At 31.7% G+C, this 25,621-nt stretch overlaps 2 protein-coding genes across 3 annotated transcripts in view; both read right to left on the bottom strand.

The window, feature by feature from the left end:
• The window catches only part of LOC148276672 (uncharacterized), a 266,966-nt gene extending 247,426 nt beyond the window's left edge, over positions 1-19,540 (bottom strand). The window contains exons 1-2 of one of the 2 annotated variants that reach the window (XM_088233953.1): positions 19,451-19,540; positions 18,568-19,098 (exon numbers count right to left, since the gene is read on the bottom strand). In XM_088233953.1, coding sequence (XP_088090079.1) covers positions 18,568-18,800 — 233 coding nt within the window. In that variant the 5' untranslated portion in view covers positions 18,801-19,098; positions 19,451-19,540. The remainder of the gene's footprint in view (positions 1-18,567; positions 19,099-19,450) is intronic. The other variant, XM_088233954.1, reaches the window with a different exon arrangement.
• Positions 19,541-21,005: 1,465 nt separating this feature from the next.
• LOC148276671 (synaptic plasticity regulator PANTS) lies at positions 21,006-22,922 on the bottom strand. Its single transcript, XM_088233943.1, has 3 exons — positions 22,755-22,922; positions 22,348-22,512; positions 21,006-21,265 (listed from the first exon to the last, which is right to left on the bottom strand). Exons 1-3 carry the CDS (start codon positions 22,809-22,811, stop codon positions 21,041-21,043), a joined length of 447 nt encoding a protein of 148 aa, XP_088090069.1. The 5' UTR covers positions 22,812-22,922; the 3' UTR covers positions 21,006-21,040.
• Positions 22,923-25,621: the final 2,699 nt, after the last annotated feature.

The following is a 25,621-nucleotide window of genomic DNA, read 5'->3' as shown; positions in this document are numbered from 1 at the left end:
GCTTAGAGCTCGGGGGTTCTGAACAATTTTAAAAATAAAATATAAAAAAGTAGGTACAAAAAAAAATCTAGTCTTACGTATATAAATATATATATATACTTAAAGTGGATTTATTTATACATTTCTTTTCTCTTTTTAAAAATTAACATAAATACTTAAACAGCAGTCAGAATCCTAAACTATTTTTTTTGACAGCAAGTTTAAACTTGATTTGGCTAATGTGAAAAATGACAATACAACTGATCTGGTTCCCTAGACTGTGCAATCTTGGAATTTGGAATAGTTTAATTAAATTGTATTAAACTATGCTCCTGACTAGTGATACATACAAAGCCTTAAAAGATAATACTGATTTAAAATATTTTACCGTTCTTAAAATGTATCCTAACGATTTCATTGCTTTATTAGTCTCATTAATATGAGGTATAAATGTCAATTTTTGATCAAATACAATACCTAGATCCTTGATTAAAGATTATGGATTATATTGCAATAAATAATCAGTATGTATGTGTATTAAATAAAATTCAATCAATGCGACTTGCAGATCTGATTTGCCTTAACAAAATTTCATATTGCATATAAATTAAATTAAAAAATCTAGCCTCTCCCCTATCCGCACTTGAAAGTCCATAGGGCATTGCATTGAAACACTTAATGCAGGGTATTTCGATCATATGTTAATTAAAGGTTAGGTGATACTACGAGTCCTACGCTCCAGGGTCGCGATCACAAACGCTATCTTCATCGGTACACATCGAAACGGTAGAAAGGAAAATCTATTATATAAAAAAATATTTATGTACGAAAATGTGTATATTTGTATGAAAATTTAAAGTATCTTTGTTGGTAACCTGTAATTGAAAATGTTTTTAAAAAAATGTATACATATTCTGTTTTTCATACAGAAAACTTAATTTTACTCTGTAGATAAATGTTAACTTCCCACTGTAATACGGCCCCAGGGCCTTGATTACAATGGGAAGTTAACAGAGTTATAAGTTAGGAAGATTTATATTTAACTGTCTATAAAATAAAATAGAATTTTCTGCGCGAAAATGTGTATATTTGTATAAATAATTTGAAGTTTCTTAGTCAGTAATATGTAATTAAGAAAAATAATAATTTTACGAATATTTAATTTTTCATACAGAAAATTCGTTATCACTTTATAGACAATTGAAGATAAATCTGTTAATGTCCCGTTGAAATTGCCCCTTAGCTGCTAGTTCAGGGACAATTGATGTAAAACCACATTTGGAACAAATATTTGGCGTGGATCCTACCAGGAATCAAACCCGGAACCTCAAGCATGGTAAGCGAACGCGCCAACCACTAAATTATGAAAAGTTATCTCCCCTCAATTTCCTTATTCAGGATTTTTACCTGAGAGTAGCCATACACTCATCCAGGGTTGATTCTTTTTCACACGCAGAACTGAATTCTAAACTCGCCAGGACACTGTCAAAATATTACCTTATTATATTTAAGTATTGTACATGTGTTAGTTTTTCAAATAAATGACGTAGAAAATTTAACGTAACGACAAACATGGTGGTACAGTTATCACCCTTGCAGATAATCTATATTTTTTTTAGTTTTAAATAAGAACGTACACAGTATTAACGTTGAATGCATTTATTTCAAGGTGCATACGAAGCCCTTAAACTGGTTGAAAATACATATTTAAAAAACAGGAATTGTAAGAGAACAATGATATCCATTCATTCTTGCAGTGGACAAAGGCTTTGTGCAAAAGATGAACAATACATTCGTTACGTGAAGTATTAATCAAAATTCTGAATTAACTCCGTTCTCGAATACGAAATAATAACGGGATTGCGGGATACTTCGGATGAGACTTGAAAACTATTGCTACAGAGTAAATAAATGCAAAATCGTGGCTCCTAGGCAATTTCTATCCATTTGAATGTCTAATTTTAACTGTTAGGCGTATTTACTTTAGAATACCAATAAATTTATAACGATTTTCAGAGCCGCGATAAATTTTAAATTTTTATAATTTTTAGCAGTAAAGAAATATTGCAAGGACTGCCAATGACAAACATCCACAAACTAAGAAATGTAAAGTCTCAATAAAGAACCAAATATAATAGTTACACAATCAAATAAAAAATCTCAAATAATAAATGCAAACAAATATTAACCTCTGATATGGGAAGCATTAAAAAAGGCTTTCGAATTTTTAATGTCAAGGTTATACCAAAATTGAGCATAATAATATTACTAACATACTCATTCGTGATGCTATGTGCAGGTACCAGTTACTGTATGAATGTACATTGTATTATGACAAGAGATTGGCATTTACCAAAAATAATATTGGCGTAAATAATAAATGCTACGCTCATGTTACGTCCTATGAGTTGACACAAAAGTTGTCGGGAGTCGGGACACGGACGACATGGTGCCTCTAGAAAGTATTCGCACAGAATAACAAAAGGGAAGATGATTGCTGCCCATGCGATGGACAAACTTCTTAGGACGTCCACCATATTATATTGCGTGACTGTCCCATGTTTGACACCGAAAGAATAAACAGTCAATTACTGGTGGAATTTTTAAAGCTGGCGCGTTCGCAATACTTACACAAACGCAGTGTAGTATCTGTAAATAAGCTCATGGTATGACATCGCATCAGTGGCGAATGAAGATTTTATTTACAGGTAAGCTATAAAAAATATAGTATATTTTTGTACCTACATAGGAGGTACTTAATATAATGTAAGTAATATATACCAACTATAAATTGATATTTTTCTGTGGTTCTGTGTGATACAACAACTCTCATCCATGAAATCAACTCAAACTATGTAACTTTGTGATATATTATATTATATAGATATATTATCCATTACTTTAATATACAAATCATTATAAAATAAATAAAAAATACCACAATGAATTCAGTCGATATTAGGTTTTCAATTGAAATGTCAACTGGCCGCATTGTTCTAGTAATTACTAGTGCTAAAAACGGCCGCGTGGAGTCCTATATGTCCTGCACTATGACGCATGAAAGTTATTATGGTCTTATGTCAAAAGTACCATCTCAAAGAAAAATAGTCCTTAAGAAACAATGTTTGAAATACTGTTTTCCAAATCAAGAACCTTTAAATAATTTGTGTAATCTGCAAGTTTAATCTAGGAGAAAAAACCCGCACTGGGGTTAGTACATTCAAAATATAGTATACTTATTTGTATGAAAAAATAAGCTGGAATAATCGGCTAGTTTCTTAGCTCACTCACCGCAGTCGCTGGGCGCGCTTTATTAAAATTTATATTTTTATTAGGATAAAAATACAAACGGTGGAAATGATTTAAAATAAATAGTCATTATTTATTTGTTTTTCTGTAAATAAAGTTACAATAAAATATTATTGTGGTTAGTCAAATATAATGGTAAGCTGTGTATAATTGCTTCTATACACTGTTCGCCCCTGCATCGCATGGCATACGCATTATGAAAATAATCTCCGTCTCTTTCGCGCTCAGGCGCGCTTATGAGCGTGACACAGACAACTATTACTTTGTTAGTTGCTAATGATATGGTAATAAAATATACACAGGATGCTTCTGCGTTCGTCTGAATTTCGCTATGATTCGTAAATTTAAAAAAAAATTATAATTATGTTTTATTTGAATCCTGTTATGCCTTATATTATAAACATAATATAATGTATGTATTATGTCTTAATAGTGTATTATGTTAACTATGTAACTTTATTTTTAAATTTTAATAATATATTTTTTTAATTTTTATATTTGAAAAAATGTTAATTATGTTTAATGTGTAACCTTTTCTTATTATATAGTATGTATAATGTAAAAGCCCCATGGGCGTCAACAGAAAGAAAAAAAATAAATAAAAAAATTAAAAATATAATAATTGTATTCGATGTATAAGTATTAAGCTATGAATTAAAAACACTGGTTTATAAACATATATTTTCATTTAATCGAATCATGTCGATTATCTAGTGCTGGCGCTTTCACAAAAATTCCACAAAAACATTTGTAATGAACAGAATATTGATTTTAAAAATCTTGATATTATATTCAATGTTTTTAAAAATCTCTTTTGGATTAGAGCGAAAATAAACAATCACTTAAGAAAATGTCATATTTATTTATTTTAAAAAAAGCATGTTTTTCATTTAATATTTTGTGTTAATTATAATAATAATTAATACAGTGTAATTAAAATGCACAGTACTAATTATATTGGAGAAAATATGTATACACACTTATTGATAAACAATAAAGATAGCACATTTGTTTATAATTTAATATAACCTTTTTTTAAATCAACACCTGTAGACTTTAAATGCGTTTGTGTTGGTTTTACAAACGCGCCAGCTTAAATAAACAATCAGTAACGTGCGCGCATTAATCTGTAATCTAAACAATCCAGAGGAATAATTATTAAGAGAGGAAGCTACCGCGGGATGATATTTTGATATTCTAAAGATTTGTCTCATGAAAAATTATTACAAAAACGAGTTCAGACTTCGCCGCTTTAATTACGTCGTTGCTAGGTGAACAGAAACGGGTACAAGAAGATGGAAAAAAATTGTTTTTAAAATAGTGCTATAGATTCCTACTTATGTGTTTATCTTCAAATAGCACAAAACAAATGTTAATTACTTATGATAAATCCAGTTTTAAAATTTGACTCGAAGTTATGATATTTGATTGGTACCTGCTGAAAAGTCTTGACAAAATTTGTTCACTTATACGACCTCCAAAACATATACAAATGTATAGAGATCATTTGACTACTAACATTGACATTCATATATGTATTATACGTTTCAGTGACTCGACGAGCGCCATTTATGTCACTGTTCATTTTATATTTACATAAAATGTGCATATTCTATTGTGACTCGATGAAATAAGACCACCGCTCAAACAAAGTAAGGTTGACAACGAAACGAATATGATAATATAGAAACAAACTAGACTGCCTACGCAATATGAGGAGGACCGATATATTTATATACTATTTTATATGCATTATTACACACCCTTCTTACATAATATATCAATTATATGTACATACAATATGTATAACCAATCAAATTAGAATTGTAATATATCTATAGTCTTGTTCAAAATGCATTCATCGATACACCTAAACTACTAGGGCCTCGATTATGATGGGAAGATTAAGACGTCATACCTTCACCTTGAAGGTATAGTTGAAGATAAATTCCCTCTAGCGATTATAAAGATATACTACCGACCCCAACCTTCAAGTTTTGGGTAGGTACATCAATATGAATCAAGGGGAAGCGTATGGCACGGTACACATATCTACGCTCTAAAATGACATAGCTTCAGTATGTCGTCATAATTGAAGATAAAAGTCTCCCGACCGACTACAAAGGTATAGTACGTTTTGATGTAAGTACAACATTTATACCAACGGGTCTAGAACCCTTCGATACGTTTATCTACGCATTAAAAGTGTCAAAAATTTTGTTCCACCAAGCAATTTTTCCTTTAATAATGATTTATTAGAAATTTTAATCGTTTTGAGGTTGATAGTTTTTTCTAAAAGCCTATTAAAAATATGAGAGAGAAATAAGCAAGTTTTGAAGTCGAATTAAATTCCGACATAACTGTCACTTAAATAAAACGAACGCCTAGATATGAAAATAATGTCGCTAGGTTCAGTGGTTTCGGATGTGACAGGGTTTAATGAACACCCTGTATAAGACCAGCTCCGCTAAATAATTGCTCACTGGCGACGCTGCTGGGAGGAGCTGATAAATATTGGCGCACTAATGGTAAACTTACATTTAACAAACATATAGAAAATACTGTAGAAAAAGCTTACAAAATATTAGGGTTTGTCATACGATCAACCAAACCTTTCACAAGAACTGACGCATTAAGAAAATTTTTTTTTCCATATGCACGTAGTGTCCTAGATTTTGGTTCGCCGATTTGGAATCCTCAATATAATACTTACAAAAATCGTATTGAACATATTCAAAACTATTTTCTTAGACAATTAGATTTCAAAAATAATGTTTCATTTTCAAGTAGGACCGAGTCCGCTAATTTTCACAAGGTTCAAAATCTCGCAACTCGGCGTACCATGTTGGATATGAGCTTTCTCTACAAAATTGTTAATAACGTAATTGATAGCCCAGAAATTGTTAGAGGCATTTCATATCGAGTCCCTGTCCGTAGAACTCGTCAATCTGTACTCTTCGACATTCCTAACTCAATGACTAATTATTTAAAATAGCACTCTACGAAGAATACAGATTACCTATTACGATAGTTTTAGTGACATCGACATATTACATTGTAAATACCATATTTTTATCAGATCTGTTAAAGACATTTTGAATTTATCTCCTGCTTGACTTTTAACTTTTAATTTGATTTTTAATTTTATCTTTCAATTTGAACTTTTTAATTTTAATTGTTAATTTTAACTTTTAATTTAAACTTTTAGCTTAATTTTAACTTTTGATTTCAACTCTTAATTTATACTTATTCATATATACATCTACTACCTGCATCTAATACATTATTGTTGGTTGTGAATTTATACAAAGAAATTTAAATGTGAATGGAAGCAGAGAGGGAGGGAGGAAAGTAGAGTGGGAGCTATACAATGTCTTCTCTCTTTTATGTTCTTTTTATTTAATATGTTTATTTTTAATTTTTTTATAGTTCAATTATTTTTCCCCTCTCCTCCTGCATTCATAATAAATTAGTGTAAAATCTGAAATTGGTCTTACTTTTTTTAATTGTTCTTTTGTACCTTGTTTTATATAAAGACTGTATGATTTCCTTAATAAATAAATATTAGTATATTTGTATAAATTTTATTTCCACCACATATAAAAAGAAACTATAAAAAATGTATACGTAGTAGAGCCTGCCATCCAATAACATGTATTCACTTAATTATACAAAAATAAAACGACGACGGTTTAAACTATAAAAAAAATATAGTTTAAATTAAAATAAAAGAAATATGGACAAAACAAGGAGATAATGGGAAGGAAAAGAAGGAAATTGATGAATAGTGGTGGAGGATGAATGAAGGAAAGTAGGAGTAGAAAATTGCATTTGATTTGATGACGAGAAATAAAGAGAAAAAAAGACGAAATGTCTATTCTCTGTTATTCTGAATCAAGCACATTTAGTTCTCTTCTGTGCCTATTATATGGACTGTTAAATATATCTAGACTCTTCCTAGAGAAAATTCTTGTTAAATGTTTTACATACTCGTATTATACGAGGGATGGTAGAATGTTTCGGATGATTAGTTTTAATGTTAGGAATATAGAAAATATCAGACAGATTCCTTTCCGTCTTTGACGCTTAAAATAATTTTAATTGGTCAAAATTAGAACTGTGGAGGAGCTGTTTCGCACTGCTCAGAATAGTAGAGAAGCTTTCTCCCAAGTGATCGTCAACGTCAGGGGGACCCGACATGACACGTGAAGAAGAAGAAGTCAAGATTATTTAAATAATGAACCGAATGTACTTTGCTTTTATACTTTATACTAGACCCTTCTATGGCTATTATGTCACATGATTCTACAATGTCTACACAGAATACAAGACTTGATATTATTTAACTCTTTTTTTTTTTAAATAATAATTAATTTTGTAATAACAGGCCTAAATTGTATGATTCTTTAATATAAACTATAAAAATTTTGTTTTTGGATATATTTATTTACACTATATACTAGATGTTCTTAGAACCTTGTCACATCCGAAACCACGATGATCAGTATGGGCAAGAAGACATATAAGCATATTTAGAAGAAAGAAATTTAAAAAAATATATATTAAACAAAACAAATGGTTGCTTACTTCTGCAGAGGAGAAGCGAGGGGAGCGCGGCCACGATTTTTGGCGTATCAGACTTCCCCTCCCCCCTCCTTGTTTCTCCCTTGCAGAAGTCAGAAACCATTTGCTTTTTCTTATATTATTTTTTTTTTAAAATTATTTGTTCTAAATAAATATTTTTATGTGCCAATATGTCTTCTTGCTCATACTGATCATCGTCGTTTCAGATGTGACAGGGTTTAATGAACACTGTATACATACAAGGGCGGGCATATTGCCTTAAAGCAATTTCTTCCTACCTACTCAAACAAATATTCTAGGTATATTAATATGGAATCTTATAATTTTATTATAGAATATAGAAAAAATAATTAACTAAAAATGTACACTATACTATGAAAAGGGGAGGGGGATAGGAAGGAAAGAAGGAGGAGAAGGGAAAAACATATTCAAATAGTGAGATTTCAATCTCGATTTAAATGTAATTAAAGAAGGTGCGACTAGATACCAGTGGCGAACCGTGATTTATTTTATAGGTAATCCACCAAAAATGTTTATCAATTCGTACATAATATGTTAGTAATATAATTATAAATGACTATTTTTTTTGTATGGTTCTGTGAAAATCAACTAAAATAACAATAATTATTAACCACGCGATATACGTAACTTTATTCTATATTTTAATACAATACTTGTACAAAAGTTCGTCAACAAATACCACAATGACATTCAGCATAACTGTCAACACTGAACACCGGCCTATTCCTTTTAAAATGAATAATGCCAAAAACGGCCACTGCGAACGCCACATGTCATGTGTGATACATAATATTATGTCAACGGTATCCTATCAAAGGAAAATAGTCCTTCGGAAAAATGTTCTAAATACTAGTTTCCAAATAGAGAATCTTCAAATAATATTTGTAATTTGCAAGCTTGTTTTAGTACTAAAAAAGCGGACGTGGGTGAAAGATGTAAAATATAGCATACTTTTTTGAATGAAGGAATAAGCCGAGGAAATCGGCTAGTTTCATCGTTTACTGAGAACGGACTGGGCGCACTTCATAGATATTTTTTTGTATGAAGATATAAACGTTGTTGGTTATTTATAACAAACAACATTTTTTTCCCCATAAACATATTTACTATGCAACATTATTATCGAAAGTCAAATATAATGGTAAGCTGTGCATAATCGCTTATTTTCACGGTTCGCCCCTACTAGATACATGCATTTCAAAATATCATGTGGTATTTTGCTTAATATAACAAGACGTAACAGCACCGTCTCTAGAGGGATAATCCAGTATTTTAGGAGATGAAGATTATTCGTCAAGGCGCGAGATTTCAAACCAAAGATTTTCTACAAATTCCTAGATGCACAAGATTGTGTACAAATGTATGTGTTGTATCACGTCACAAGCAGATGTGAAGCATTCCCTCGCAGGATTTGTACAGAACAGAGCTTCGAATAACACAAAAAACGAATTCCAAAGTAGTTATAATTATCCACATAGTAGTTTGTTTGTTTAGTTAATGCCCTTATCAAATACTGTGCAGCTTCCGCTCAGCCTGCTATACGGTCATCGCTTCAACGAAAATAAAAACAATTAAGATAGAGATGAATCCAATATTCGTTGAAATATCAGAATACGATAAATAACAAACACAATCGCTTTCATTCAGTAAAATACTATGCGGAGAAAATTGGAACTATCGTAATTATGCATTAACACAAAAAATAGAAAACCTTCCCATATCTTCTAGTCGATACGTAGCATCTTATCTCTAATTAAACTCGAACAACTAAGTGTATTGTATTTTACGTAACCTTATTATGGCTTATGGCATAATAGGATGGGGAAGAACTAATCAATCAATATTAAAACCTCTCGGGTCTCCTTAAAAATCGAGTGAAAACAATTTTGAAAAAGCCCTTCAGATACCCCTGCGTCGAGTTGTTTGAAGACTCCAAGATCAAGGCAGTTGCATATTCATAGAAACATAATGTTTGTAAAAGTAAACTGTTTCGCTAAATGCCAAAAGGAACACTCCCACGCTACCGGGTATCAAAAAAGATGGATCACGGAGTCTACTACAAACTCTGAATTCAGAGTAAGAACTTTTAGATTTGTAAAACCATGAACTGAATTCAATTCAATAAATTTACAAAAATTGGTTACTGGATATGGGTAAAGAGAAATCTTTTTTTTTTTTAAATACACTCCATAAAAAATAAAAATGATACCTACAATTGTATAATTAACTTTGCTGCAACAGAGAGGGAAAGCATTTTGAGAAGGGAGCATGGAAGTCTATGCATTTACAGGGCTTACAACCTTTAGTTGGCTGGTTTAGGTGGTCACTTTACACACTCTGTAACATTCACCATTCTGCCTATGGTAAAACATCTACATTTCCTCAATTCTTTGATCTGTTGACTTTTGTAAAAGATCTAAAACCCTTATAAAAGCTTAACCTTTAAGAATGTTACACAGTGTTAAAGTGGCCACTTGAACCAGCCGATGACAGGTCATAAGTCCTGTAAATGCCTATAAATTCATTTTCCTTTCTCAAAATGTTTTCCTTCTCTGTTGCAACAAATTAAGATCTAAATAACTAGCTCCCTAGGGAGGAAATCCAGCTTGATTACAAACATTTGAACATACTCAAAACATTGTTAATTGTATAATTGTTTATAAATCCATAAGTCGGTAGTCACGTTTTTGTTTATTTTGCTCTACACATAAAAAAGTCTTCCTTAAAACAAATCGTACCTAGTTAGTCGGACTGCACATGGTCCTGAGAAATCTATTACCATAAATATGTAGTAGATAAGAAATAAGAATGATTGTTTATAAATTATTATTTTTCATAATATTTAGGAACTTGCTTGGCAAAGCTCATGATAATACTCTGATTGATTAATTGGTAGATCGCGCGGACTCCGGACAATCAAAAGTGGATCTCGGGTCTGATCAAATTGGCCACCCCAAGGCCCCGATTACAATGGGAAGTTAACATTTATCTTCAATTTTATATACAAAGTAAAATTAAGTTTTCTGTATGAAAAGTAGAATATGCATACAATTTTTTCTTTTAAACATGTTCTTTTATAGGTTACCGATGAAGATAATTTAAATGTTCATGCAACTATACTCATTTTCGTACACAAATACCGATTTTTCTTTAAAGACAGTCGAATATAATTATGTTAACTTCCCATTGTAATCGGGGCCCGGGGCCGCGATTATGAACGGCTATCTTCATACTGAGACGGTATAAACTAATATCGATATGTATGTATGAAAGTGTGTATATTTGTGTGAAAATTCAAAGTATCTTCGTCGGTAACCGGTAATTGAACATGTTTAGAAAAATATTGTAAACATATTATATTTTTCATATAGAAAACTGCAATAGAAGGTAGTCTGATGGTGTCCATTGTTTTTCCCTTCGTTATTACCGTAAAAATCTTATAAAATTATAAGTACACTAGCTGACCAGACAGGCGTTGTCCTGCCCGAACGTTGGCTTGCCTTGGAAAAAGATAGAACTTGCGTTTTTATTGATAAGTAGGTACCTAGGTACTTGTTTGTGATTAAATTCCAAAACTAAAAATTGTTAATATTCAAATTATTAAACTTAAGTAGGTACTTGTTTATGGTTGAATTCCAAAACATAAAATAAATATTTTTTCAAACATGGCATTCTTTTTGCAAGCGTCAAACTCCGGTTTTCTCACCAACAGAGGGGTGTACTTATGTGGGAATACGATTTTTAAAAATGTATTGAATTTAATATTATTTTAGTATTACCAAAAATCAAATAAAAATAAACAAATAGAAAGAAATTATAAGGAATTTAAGGAAAAAATCTGATTGAGATCCATAAAAAACAAATGCTGTTTGTAAACATTCAAAAATAAACTTTTTTATACACAAAAAACCAAATCTTTCCAGTTTTTGTCAATTCATTCTCCTCGAATGCAACCCTGGTAGATCGATGAATAAAATATTTATGCTCTTTACTTTTTTTTTTCACACATTAGATTGAAGATTTTAATATCTACGAACACGCACAGCGCAAAGATCTACATTTCTCTGAAAACAGCACGTAAATCGGTTAAGCCGTTTAGAAGGCGTTCAGTGACATCACACGTACAGAGGAATTATATATATAAAGATAACAACTAGGTGTTTGCTTGTAGGTACACTAACTTAACTTCTGACCTCCATATTTGTGTACAATCCGGGAGAGGTCGGAACAACCTTCCAAAACAGTGTTCAGATAAACTTAGATAAGTCTAGTGTTGGTAAACAACAATATTTACAATCTAGTACTTGCATACTACTTGCCTAAGCCTTGCCTTAGTAATCGCATTTCCGATATACGTAGTCGTGATAAATACTAAACACCTATTGATGTACTATAGTTTGTGTTTATGGTAGAATATAAGTCAAATATCAACTTATCTTTTCAAGTGAAATGTAAATAGACGATAGCTATTCCGATAGGACCGATATATTTCAACTATCCCAGTTATACCACCCACGCAGAAATAGATAGCCAGTTGCACCAGAACAAGATAAATTTAAGTTAATAATTGTCGCGTTTTCGTCAAAATAGACACATTCGTTGCATGGAAATCATCATTCCATATCCGCTTCCTAGATGGAGCCTGTTCCTGTGCATTCTTCGAAGTCAGGTTCGCGTCCCGTAGTTCTGACATGAACTGCCGATGAACAGTCAGCGGGGGACGTCCAGGACATCGAGAACCTGATGCCTTGTAAAGTAGGCGAGCGTGGTTAAGGCTTTCAGGAGGCATCAGCGGTACATGGCCAAGCCGACCGTATCGCCTCCGCTTGATGACAGTTGTCACCGGAGGTGCCACGAATCGCATCCATAGAGGAGAATAGGTTTTCACTGAGTAAATATCCATGGAAATATGTATGGAAAAGGGATGACAAAACAATTTATTGTTGGCCATTTTGACGAAACGCAACAATTATTAATTTATTTAAATATATTATTATGTACCTACACAAAGTTACAAAATTCACATTTTTAAATATATTTATTTTTGTTATACATAATTAACTTTTTTGTGGTTGTAGCCGCAGCCGCCACTCGACTGGCTCATTGGGATATTTCGGGGTGTATTATTATTTTTTATACATAAGTACTTATCTTCGACGGCAATCCATTACCGCATAACTCAAATTTGACCACTTTAGAGGAGTGAGATTAAAACTTTTTTTTATGTGTGTTAACATTTAGGCAGATCATACTTCGATTGAACACACACATAAAAAATAACGTTTTAATCTCTCTCCTCTAAAGTGGTCAAATTTGAATTACGCGGTGATGGATTGCCGTCGACGATATACTTTACTTTAAACTTTATTTAACTTGACTTTTTCGGTGTAACTTGCCCTTCGATGCATATTACAAGATAATACTGGTATGGGTTAATTTAATAATCGAGAGCGATTCAAAATTGAAACCTATCAAAACAAAATTCTATATTCTTACGAATTAAAAAAAAAAAAAAAAAGTTATGGAAATTAAAACCGTTTTGGGCTGTTTTCTGATATTTGACTAAATATTTTTCTAAGTGTGAAAGCGGAAAAATTTAATGAATTATAAATCATAATGTACTAAATTACTACTCAAATTCAATGTAATGCGGGGGGGAGGAAACAATTATGCCTAATGTTGACTGGAATTAACGTTTTACTCATACCAAAATTTAGTAAAAAAATACATCACAAAATTTAAAAAGTACTTAGGACTATAATACAAAAAAAATTATAAATACCAAAAAAAAAAGCTCTAGTAAATTAAGTTTATATATTTTTGAACACCAAGCGGCGAGTATTTTAAAGTGGTATACCAATCGTAGCGTATAATTTTATTTGTCACAAAAAATAGGTCTATAAAATAGTTCATTAGTAAATCGATCAAATATAAAGCATCGTAGTAAAGAAAATGAAGAGGATTCGGATTCGAATATCAGTGAATGGGCTTAATATGTATTATAAATACACATACAAAATGTATCGGCGCCATAGAGTAACGACACCCATTCAATAACAAGGAAACAACTTTTCCGACGACTAGCGACACGCGACGGACCTGACACCGGCCGACGCGACTTCTCGCCCCCTGGCGCGCGGCACGCGACGCCGACGCCCAAAGATACAGTTGACAGAAAATGTAAATGAAGCAAACTGTATCTAGTAGGTACCTATATATCTATAATGGGTGTATTATCCATTGATCAGTCGAATGCGAAAATACGTAAACAAAATTGACCTTGCGAAACAAAAAAAACATCGAAATTATTCAGGGTCGACGGTTATTATTTTTCACCGAGGGGTGTTGAGATTTTATTACCTTTACAAGCCTTTTTTAAACGGAAAGTAGACAAGAATACTACAAATTTAAAATTCCTAAACAATAATTTAATAAACTGAACGATGAAAATGATGAAAAACAAAAAAACAGAAATATAAAAAGTATTTTATTAATTAAAAGTTACAATATTTTGAATAATGGGCATTGACTTCGTTATTATGGAATATGGAAATTTAATTATGTTACATTATTACAATGAAAGATTTATTACATTATAAAACAATAATGAACAAATTGAGTCATAATCTAGATAATGTATCTCTATGGCAAAAATTAGTTAATTATAATGAAATATAAACAAAACAAAATATATGAATATAGGAAACAAAATAATAGAAGTAACGCCGTCAATTGTAGTAGATAGTGAAAATTGAATGCAGTTAGTGAAATTAAATATAAACTTACATTTCATCAAAATATGGTAAAGAAAACTGCAATTGCAAAAAAAAATACAATTTTAGGAAGAATTAGAAGATTTGTTGATAAGGATTCAAGCAAAATTATTTTAACACAATTATTGAACCACACATACTACTGTAGCAGCATTTTATTTTTATCAAACCACGAAAATTTAAACAAACTGCGAGGGCGGATTGAAAATGAAGTTACCTAAGTAGGAAAAAACATTTATTTTTACAAAAAACATTTATTTCTCAACATAGTCTCCTTTTACTTCGACACACTTAGTAAGACGATATTCCAACTTTTTATACCATCTGAATAATACGATTTCGGGAACCTCTCAAAATACGCGTTAGTTTCGGTAATCACTTCTTCTTTTGAGCTGAATCTTTTTCCTGCGAGCCATTTTTTCAAGTTTGGAAACATGAAAATGTCACTATGAGCTAAATCTGGACTATAAGGTGGATGATTAACTAATTAGAAGTGTATTTCACGTAATTTTAGCATCGTATCTAATTCTGTGTGAACCGGTGCTTTGTCTTTAAGAAAGATCACTTTTTTCTTCTTTAAATGTGGTCGTTTTTTCTTTGATTGCATCATTCAATTGATTCAATAATGCACGATAATACTTTCCTGTGATTGTTGATCCTTTTTCAAGATAATCGATGAGCAATATTCCGAGTGCATCCCAAAATACAGTTGCCATAACCTTGCCAGCCGATTTCACTGCCTTTGCCTTCTTCGGAGCACTTCCACCAGCTTCCAACTTTTGATTGATTTTTGGTTTCAGGTGTATTAGTGGTGCACCCACGTTTCATCAACAGTTATTAATCGACGCCAAAAATCAACAGGATTGCGCTTTATCATGTCCAAACACTGATGTGAAGTGGTCTCTCGAACTCGTTTTTGTTCGACACTGAGCGACATCTTGCCGATAGCTTTTTCATATGCAAATGTTTATGCAAAATGTTGAACATACGTTCATATGAGATGTTTACCATTTCAGCAATCTCACGTAACTTTACTCGGCGATCATTCATAACTATATCGAGGATTTTTTTGATATTTTATTCAGTAACCACCTCTTTTGGCCTTCCCGTTGATGGTATTGTTGCAATGCTTGTTCGGCCGCGTTTAAATTCAGCAATCCAATATTTTACCATGTAATCTGACGGAGCAGACTCACCGTAATGTTTAACGAGCTTTTCTTTTGTCTCTTTCGCCGTTTTTCCTTTTAAATAATAGTGTTTAATCACTGCACGAAATTCGCTTTTTTCAATTTTTCAAGAAACACAAAAGTTGTTTACTTTAAACGACTACAACAAATAAACTAATCGATAAATTTGGGTGACATTTTAACAGCTGTCGTTTGACAGATTGCAATTTGGAAAAAATAAATCTTTTTTGTGTTTGTGCTGCCATCTAGCGCTAGGTAGCTTCATTATCAATCCGCCCTCGTACTTAACTATTATGACAAAACAAAGCGATACACAAGTGTAAATTTGATGTTAAATTAATTTAATGTACTAACATATAAGCAAATAATATTTTTAAATACGATGATGTTTGTGTATAAAACACAGAATTTTGGGGAAAAAAATATCAAAGCTAGCATGAACATAATCACAATACCAGAGAAAATGTAAAAAATCAGACTCCCATTTTAAAAAGGCGAAGTCACAAAATTCAATTTAAGGCAGTAAAAAAATATTATAAAACGGGATAAAACATTTATGAAGAAAAAAAAAACATAATTCAAACAAAAGGTTAAGAAATATGCGTTAAATAACCCATAAGTGAAATATATGTACATTGTTATTATTAGAGCACACATAAGAATATGTTTATGTGTGCCCTAATTTCAAGATTCAAAATAAGTCAAATAAAGTACTACCATCTCGCTTCGATATAAATAGGTTATTACATTTATTTGCTGGTAGCTGCCCTTACGTATTATTGTACTTTATCTTTACATTATTTACTCTTGTAGGCTGACATTAAATGCATGAATTAGTCTGTTTTTTTTTTTATATAATATTTTTCAAACAAAATACGCTTTTCAGAAGAGAGAAATCGTTGTGTGCAAAGGAAGGTACTTAAAGTAATTAATTATGTGTATATGTTTACATTTTTGGAGCTAAAATTGACTATTGCCGAATTCAACCTTGGATATATTGCATTTAAACTGTTAATTAATTTAAAATATGGTACTTATCTTTTACAATTATGTTTTTTATAATTTATTATTCTCATTAAGCTAATTTAATAATTGTGTCAAGTATAAAACATTGTAACATATTGTTATCATTGTCAATATTGGATTAAAAAAGACATTTTTTTTACTACGCGGGTAGATAAAGTAGCAAATTATTTTACCAGCTTTAACAAAGAAATGTTTGAAATCAAATTACCTATGTACTTACACATTTTTAATAACCATACCCGACAGTTGTTATAAATTATAAAGTAGGATTGGAAGTTGATTAGGGTGGTGAATTAAAAGCCAATTTTTTTTTAGGTAAGATGATTATTTTTGCCGTCAGTTCGCCAGGTAGTATCAGACAAAATTTTGTATTTGACAAATTCACGAAAAGGACGCGTGGGCCATTTTCACACCGGTCTCACAAATCCACATGACACGATAAAATTAGGGTAGATTTATATTTAGTATATTATTTTTTAATGGCTACTCTTAGATAAAAGTCCTGCAAAAAGAAATCGAGTCGGCCTCGCGGTGTTCTGGTTTGCATACCATACCGTTTGCATACCATATTATATTTCAAATATGTCCAATTTCGGTTAATTGTAAATAACTGTCAAAATGGATGAGATATAGTGGAGCAGTGGTTCCCAACCCTTTTTAGACTAGAGACCACTAAATTTTATTTCATTGTTAGCAGAAACCACAAAAGTGCAGGTAAATCTAAAAATATTTTTTAAACAAAACTTTATACATATTCGTTAAACTCAAAAGTAACATGCATTAACAGTTCTACTAAAGTAAAAATATACAACATTTTTAGTTGAAAATTAAATTCGGTTTGCATCAATATGATTTTTGATCTTGCATCTTCTGTAAAAGTTCGGTAATCCTGGGGTTAGTATTATTGTTCAAAGCTACACGCATATCATCACTTATTTTCAATCGATTCCTCGCCACTACTCACCGGCGCGTGGCGCTGCACCGCCCGCGTAACAACGGATTAATAATTTAAAACGAATAAAAGTTTTTTTAATCTTTCGCGGACCATATTTTAGCTCTTGCGAGCCACTGGTTGGGAACCAATGTGGTAGAGCGTTGATCAAATCTATGGGACCACAACCCGACCAAAACGTGAAAAATACAATAACTATCAAGTGAATACCAAATGGATTATTTTGTTGTGAATGCTAGTTGATAGATATCGTACGTCTCGAAACCGGTAGACGTAGAAAAGTCGGTAAGTGGTTTTAGATACAATAATTATTTACTAACATTGAATAAAATGTTTGACCACAAAATTGTTGCTGTAAATATTAATTATAAATAAAAGTATTTTTCAAACCGATATTAGAAAAAGGTACCTACATCAAAATAAAAAATAACAATGAAACTGTAGGTACTATTATTCGTTGGATTATCTCGCTGCGTTGTATATCTGAGTGGACAAATTTTATGATAGATTAATAAATCAGATACGAATTTCTAACCTAATTCCTATATGAGAATCACCTTAGACTCTAATGAAATAAAAATGTAAGAAAATAAGGAACAAACGTTTTGACATAATTACTCAAAACTCGTAAGAAAAGTTCGCTGTTTTGACAGCGCGTAGAATAGTAGCTATTTTTATGATATCCGATAATACTTATTTACTATATTCTTAATTATTTGTAAAATTGTTTACTCACATGGCATCAAGATACTGGAGAGTATAACTCAGGATCTCTCCAGGAATCTCGTGGTCCATCACTGCCAGGCATCCGATGACCTTCACGGGTAGCTGATCTCCTGAACCACTAACGTCGGCAAACTTTTCGAAGAACTTTCTATATTCCACCAAATAATCCTCCCTTTCTTCTATATCGCATTTTTTTAAGTCCTCAGAAGTAGAGTTTACAAAGGAGTCTTGTACACTAGCCATGGTTACCTTTTCTAAGTTCTTACTATACGGAGAATTATTTAACTGCACGCACTTCAAACACTAAAAGCACATATGTTATGACTAGCGTAAACGTGATTGACGTTTTATAAAGTTTAATAAACAATCACAATGAAACGCCGATATCGTTGTTATGAAGTTGAAAAAGTTTAAAACAATGCTCAAAATACTGACAAGGGCAGAAGCTTATATTATGTATTTAATATTTTATTTTAACAACAGTGTTCATAACGGTTTTATTTTTAACACAATAATAAGTTCATCAAGTTATGAGGGCAAGCTACAGTTAAAATTTGTACAAATTCGATGTAATTGAATTATTATTGTTAAAAAAACGACCAACGTTTTAATTCAAAACGGTAACTAATGGTACGCTTACAAAAACAATAGTTTTAACAGATCCTTATAATACTGCATTAATCGATATAAAAATACTTTAAACAGCTTGTGCAAAGCTGTATTTATTTTATTTGTGGTAAAAAAATATTTTATAATTTTGTTAGCGATAAATCACTCGCTGACAGCCTTGTAAAACATGATCTGAATAATTTAGTACACTTTAAATTTTATCAGACGTAGATTGGCAAACACAAATTAATAACTATTATAATAAAACATATAAAATAAACTACATAAAAACACTAAATAATAGCGAATACTAGTGTCAACAAATCGAAAATCATTTAACACCACTCCTCTCAAAATTACTATCTACGAAGTGAGTCACGCAATGAAGTCTTTCCTTAAAAATTGCATTCACAAGTATGCAACCTAACAGTGTAAAAAATGTATTTTGACAACCAAGAGAAGCAACATGATAATAAAAGTACTTTTTTAATGTTTCTGGGTAGGTGCGTAAAAATAGGCTAGATAGGCGCTTCACTGGCAAAAAAACTGTAGGGCGTCTATATCTATATGGTTCATAAAAAATATTTCGTAGTAAAAATACTAATTTGTATTTATTCATTGATTTGTTTTCAAAATAAATAACATTCCATTAATGTTTCCAACAGGTTGTGCTGAATAAATTTATATTGCCTACCATCATCGCTCTCTTATCCGCTATATTATGTAGATTTATCTGATTGGTTAATTATGCACCCAATAAGTCAGATATTATGTTTAATTTACTCTTGTTCATACGCCTAAATTTGCACACCTTAGTTACTTAGTTAGGGTTCGAACTGTCAGTAGGGTCGCAGTGAGTCACATTTTGCTGGAGGATGTGATTCTATAAAATGCTGCGAACGCCCAGTTACATTCCACCGGCAACACTACTGACTAGTCCAACTCGTTAGCGTCCACGTCGCGAACCCTGGGCAATGGGATCACACTCATAACGGTGTGATCACAGCAGATAACGAGAGGATAAAAGGCGAGTTTTTGGCGCCTCAAAGCCAAAACTAACCAGCTATGGGAAGGTAACCCCGACAGAAAATCCACCAGAGAAGGCAACGGAAACCACTCTGGTCACCTTTTCCCAGGAATCACTACGGCAAGTACATCAATAAGCAATCGTCCTGGCTGCAAAATGTAAAATTAGCGCAGGACAAATACATATGCTTTCGCTGTAGTGATCGCCAACGTCGGGGGGACCCGGAAAGGCACCAGAAGAAGAAGTTACTTAATATACTGTTATAAAGATTTAAAGAAAAATGAAACATTAAATATAAATGTAATCATAAATAAAATATCAGAAGAATGTAAAAAAAATTACAATTTGTAGAAAAAATTCAATATGAATCAACATCATTCCATAACAAATAAGTGTTTCTTTGGATATAGTTTAGAGTAAAATATAATATTTCTGTGCACTTGATATCACTCGGTCTAGGCGAATCAAAAATACAGTTCTGTTTATGAAATAGAACCATAATCCAGGATGAGTGCTTTCGATTTGATGGCACTCTCAGGTAAAAATCCTGAATAAGGAAATTATGCATCATGTGGAGATAAGTCTGTCTCGTAGTTCAGTGGTTTGCGTGTTCTCCTACGGTGTGGAGGTCCCGGGTTGGGTTCCTTGGAAGGTCGACATAAACATTTTTAAGAAACTTTGCCTTATAATTTAATGCTGTAATTTTTACTCCGCGCAAGAAAACATTTTTTGTATCCCATTTCCCGTAGGGCTGAAGTTCCTCATTGGACCTCATAAAAAACAGGTTTAAGTGTGAAAAATGAAACAACATGTTGGAAACATAAATAATGGTCTATTCATAAAATTTTCACAAAATAGTACAAGAACTGTCGTTAGGAATCGTCACATTTTCTCCTTGTAACTGTCTACCCTTTAAACCTAAATAAGAATTTTTATCCCTTTCAACCATCCATTCGGGGAGTGGTTTATTCCAATCAGAAGGTGGTTCAGTTCTTTTCTTCCAAATATCATTACCATAATGAGCTTTAAGGCGTTCCCTTCGCCTGGCATGTTCACTCAATAAAAGTTTTTTCTAAAAACAAATTCAAAAGAAGTATTTTAATATTTACACATTTCACAATGGGAAGTTGTGTAATTTAACACATTCAACATAACACTTATGATTTATATAATTAATTGTAGAGCTTTCACACTTTAGATTAATCAGACAGGGTATAGTCTAAGCCCAACCAAATTACTAGCAGGTGTTCTGCAAGGCATCCTACCCTTCCAATAAATTCATACCATTTTTAAGCAAGTGTATTTTTTTATTGCAAAAATTACACAATTTTTGTTTTATTTTAAAAAAATATATATATATTAGCGTTTATATAATTTACCCAAATATTTTAATTTTGCAGGCCATTTCCAATTAATTGTAAATAACTCTATATTAGAAAATGGAAATCAAGTTAGGGTAGAGTGGGGTTCGAACCTCAGACCTCTGATCCGTAAGTCCGCAACACTAGCCATGGGACCATGACCCGATTTATTTTATGATTTATATTATGCCGTTAACATAATCGTAACATCTTTAATAGCTCATTTTAAAATTGTACTTTGTTTATCACAACTAATAGATCATAAAAAGGAAAAGTAATGAAAATCTATTTATAGTTTAAAAATTGTAAGCATTATTCATTGTGATAATGTTGCCCTATAGACTTTTTAATAAGTGTCTTTACATATAAAAAATGTAAATACAAGTTATTTCACAACCACAAATAGCTAATACACTTCAGTTGGGAGGTGAAAAAGATAAAAAAGCAAGAACTAACTAATAACCACACATAAGTATAAAAGTATATTTAAGGAATATAATAAAATAAGAACATAAACAGAAAATAAAACATACTGCCTACTATAACAATAGTGAACAAATTTTTAAAAAGTAGTTCGGTGGGTTCGATGTTTTGCAAAATTCTGTTTCGTAAATCATTGCAAATAAAATTAGTGCACAGCAGGAAAAACCCGCAAATGAGCCATTCACTGACCCGTTGGCGTGCTTAACTGATTTTTGACAATTGGGAAATTTGGTCATTATTTTTCTCAGCCGGTGATATTGGAACAGATAATAAAATCAGAGCATTAAAAAAATTCAAAATAAATTCTCACTTTAGATTTGTTATCCTCTGTTTCCATCCACCTAGTGCAATTCTCGTGATCTTTTTTCCACTGGGTGCAGTCTAGTAATTCTCCATGAATAAAATATTGATTAAATCTAGCTTTAATGCTTTTACAATCTTTGTATTCTTCTTTATATAGTTCGCAGGGTCGGATCTGAAATATTTACCAAGGTAAAAATAAAAAATGTTTTTTTCACATTATTCCAAAGCGGGACTTTTCATTTAAAATTATTTTCAAATGGTACTATTAAATGACGGTTATGTTACTATATTCTAAAAAATAAATTGACATCGGAATAATATATAATTAACGTTATAATTTTGAGTATATTATTATTGTCCATTGTATATTTATAGGTTAACCGGGCAAAAAATAATGTATTAATGTTAACTAACCATCCATTCATCATTTGTTAAATCTACAACTGGCTGTTGATTGATATCTGAACTCATTTTAAGATTAATTTCAAATTGATTTTCGTACGCAATCAAAAATGTGCATTAATTTTTTTTTCTGGTTACACAACACATAAAATACATCTGACAGGAGTGTGCGCTATAGGGATGCATACGATTCGTCGATGTTTTGAAAACATCGATACATCGCTAAAAACACCGGATAAAATATCGATGTTAGTTTGGAAAATAACATCGAAATGGCTATATTTTTTCAGGGCGATATTTTTGTAAAGTAGAAAAAAGTTTTTTTAGGGAATTTCTCATAGTCGAATTAACTTTTTTCTATATTATGTATTTAGGGAAATCTGTAAAACTACTATAAATATCGATGTTCCTTTTAATTTCTTTTACATGTTGTTATATAGGTATTAGAGTACTTTGAACTTAGATCTAAATTTATTGCAACAGAGAGGGAAAACATTTTTGAGAATATTAGAGAAAAAATCCAGCCATTCTGCAAACATTTGAACATACGCGAAACATTTTAGTTTCAACGTACTTTTTCGAATGTGAAGCAAGTATTAAAAATACGCAATTTTGGTCAAGTATATTTATTAAATTAAAATAAAAAACGTCACAGTTTTTACTGTTTTTTTTTTCAATTATAACTTACGCACTGATGTTTTATCGTAAGTGTTCGGACTAGTATTTTTTAATTACTTAAGGAAATCTTTATTTTGATAAATTATAATTACTATCTTAATTGTTTGGCCAATAATTTTGGTTCATTTGTAAATACTGTATATTTTTATCATCGATGTTTTCAGACATCGATGAGGAAATCTTCATTTTTTAAAATTATTTAAACATCGACGTTCCAATGAATCGATGTTTTGGTAAATGTGCATCCCTATTTTAGGGTTGCAAGTTGAACAATGAGGCCTACTAAAAATGTTTTTTCTCTCTTTGTCTGTTGAGACTTTTTACGATTAGGTATTTATATGGATGGCGATGACATAAAAACAAACTTATAATTTTTTTATGATTACATAATGCTGTAATGCACTAATTTTACATACGCAACAATGAAATTAAAATAAATTTAAAAAACACTTTTGTTGTGCAAATGCAAATATTTTATTATATAATAATTCATTATGAACCAATAACAGTTGGAAACATAAAATTAAGAATAGTCTAGAAGGAGCGTAGAATCACATTTGAAAACATCGGACGGTCCAATAATTCCCCCTACTATGCCCTACTTTCGCCGCGCGCATTTGTGAGGTCGCCGCGTAATGTTGCTTGATGGGAAAAAAAATCATAACAAAAATGTAAGGTAAAAAAAAAAACAATCTGTTGATTTCTTAAAAAATTTATTGTGCAATTTATAAGTAATGCATTTGTTATATACACATTCATTTGCTAATTACACATGAAATGTGATTGCATCCTGTTTCTTTAAGATCCTAGCAGTATTTCTACACTTTGAAAGGACACGACACGGCATTGTTGAATTCAAATCAGGAGTTGCGTACTGAGCGACGTCTACAAAGAAACTAACGAGTCAAAACGTAAACTTACTCATTTATGAGGAGTTGAGTCGCCTTCTGTTTGATGTGCGTATGTGGTTTCTGGACATTTGGTTGGTTCTACTAAAATTCTGTAACTTAGTAGTACCTACTTAGAAAAAGTAAAATTAGTGAATAGAACTTTTGGATGCTCGTAGATACGTAGAAAGTCTATTTTGCTGTTTTTATTGGGTGTATTAGATTATTGGAGGAAAAAATATTTACATATTGAATGATGAAAGTTAAATGTTTCTTTTAAAACCAATAAAAGATATAAAAACAAATGATAAATCATAATGAGGAAGCTTAATGGTATCTACCAGAAATCATATTTATTAAATTATTACTTGGGCAAAGTAACATTTTAAATTCAAAAATAATTTTTAAAAATAGCACAATGAATAGACACATCAATATAATTATTCTTTAAAAATGATTTGACAATTAAAATTTTAATACAAAGTCTGGAGTATTACGAAAAGGAATAAAGGCTAAGAATGTACGTAGAAGAGCAGCACAGATTTGTGCCGAAACGATCACAGTGACATACCTCCTATCCCGTGTAGGTACTTGGACTCCAGAGAGGAACGAACGTCATCCTACAGATGCCATATATCTTGAGAAAGCTTTTGATCAACCAATAAAACGAGTGGAGGTGGTAAACATCTCAAAAGAACATGTTGAGAATATCTTGCACAAACATTTGCATAGTTCTCCGCCCGGTGGTTGCCGTGATTGCGTACTGTTTACGAAAAGTGGCAACGAGCATATGGTTCGAAAATCCTCGTGAGTTTTAGCATCGATATATCACTGTGGATGAGACTAGGATTCACAATTTCAATCCAAAAAGGAAAATCAACGATTGGTGAGTATTATGGGTCTTTATTGGATCGACTGATAATGTCTTGGGTGGACTGCAATGTTGGAAGTGAGGAACTGGAGAGGAAGGGCTGCAGACCGGCATGAGTGGAGAAGACACCTGGATTCAGCCAAGGCCTACTCAGGGCTGTCGAGCTTATGATGATGAATATCTCATTTATCCAGGAAAGCAATGGCTAAATTGAATTAATTGCACCTCAAATGAGGAACTTCAGCCCTACGGGAAATTTGATACAATAAATGTTTTCTTGCACGCGGTAAAAATTGGACCATTAAATTATAAGGCAAAGTTTCCTGAAAATGTACTAAAATAATAAAAAAAAACATTTTGACAAAACAGACTACTTTGAACAACGTCACTGGTTCATATGAATCAACCAATAATAAGAGATGGATTATGGATGATTTCCGGTT

Source organism: Micrasema longulum, unplaced genomic scaffold, assembly GCF_059751315.1.
Source record: "Micrasema longulum isolate JH-2025_06_02 unplaced genomic scaffold, ASM5975131v1 h1tg001166l, whole genome shotgun sequence".
Classification (NCBI taxonomy): Eukaryota; Metazoa; Arthropoda; class Insecta; order Trichoptera; family Brachycentridae; genus Micrasema; species Micrasema longulum.
This window is presented reverse-complemented; position numbering and strand designations above follow the sequence as displayed.

What these genes read in the sequence shown, in the direction of transcription:
- LOC148276671 (XM_088233943.1), bottom strand. Translation starts at nt 22,811, where the DNA reads ATGAGTTCAGATATCAATCAACAGCCAGTTGTAGATTTAACAAATGAT. An exon ending in TAACAAATGATGAATGGATG is followed by an intron (nt 22,513 to 22,754) that starts GTTAGTTAACAT and finishes TAAATATTTCAG; the next exon opens with ATCCGACCCTGCGAACTATA. An exon ending in CAGAGGATAACAAATCTAAA is followed by an intron (nt 21,266 to 22,347) that starts GTGAGAATTTAT and finishes ATTTGTTTTTAG; the next exon opens with AAAAAACTTTTATTGAGTGA.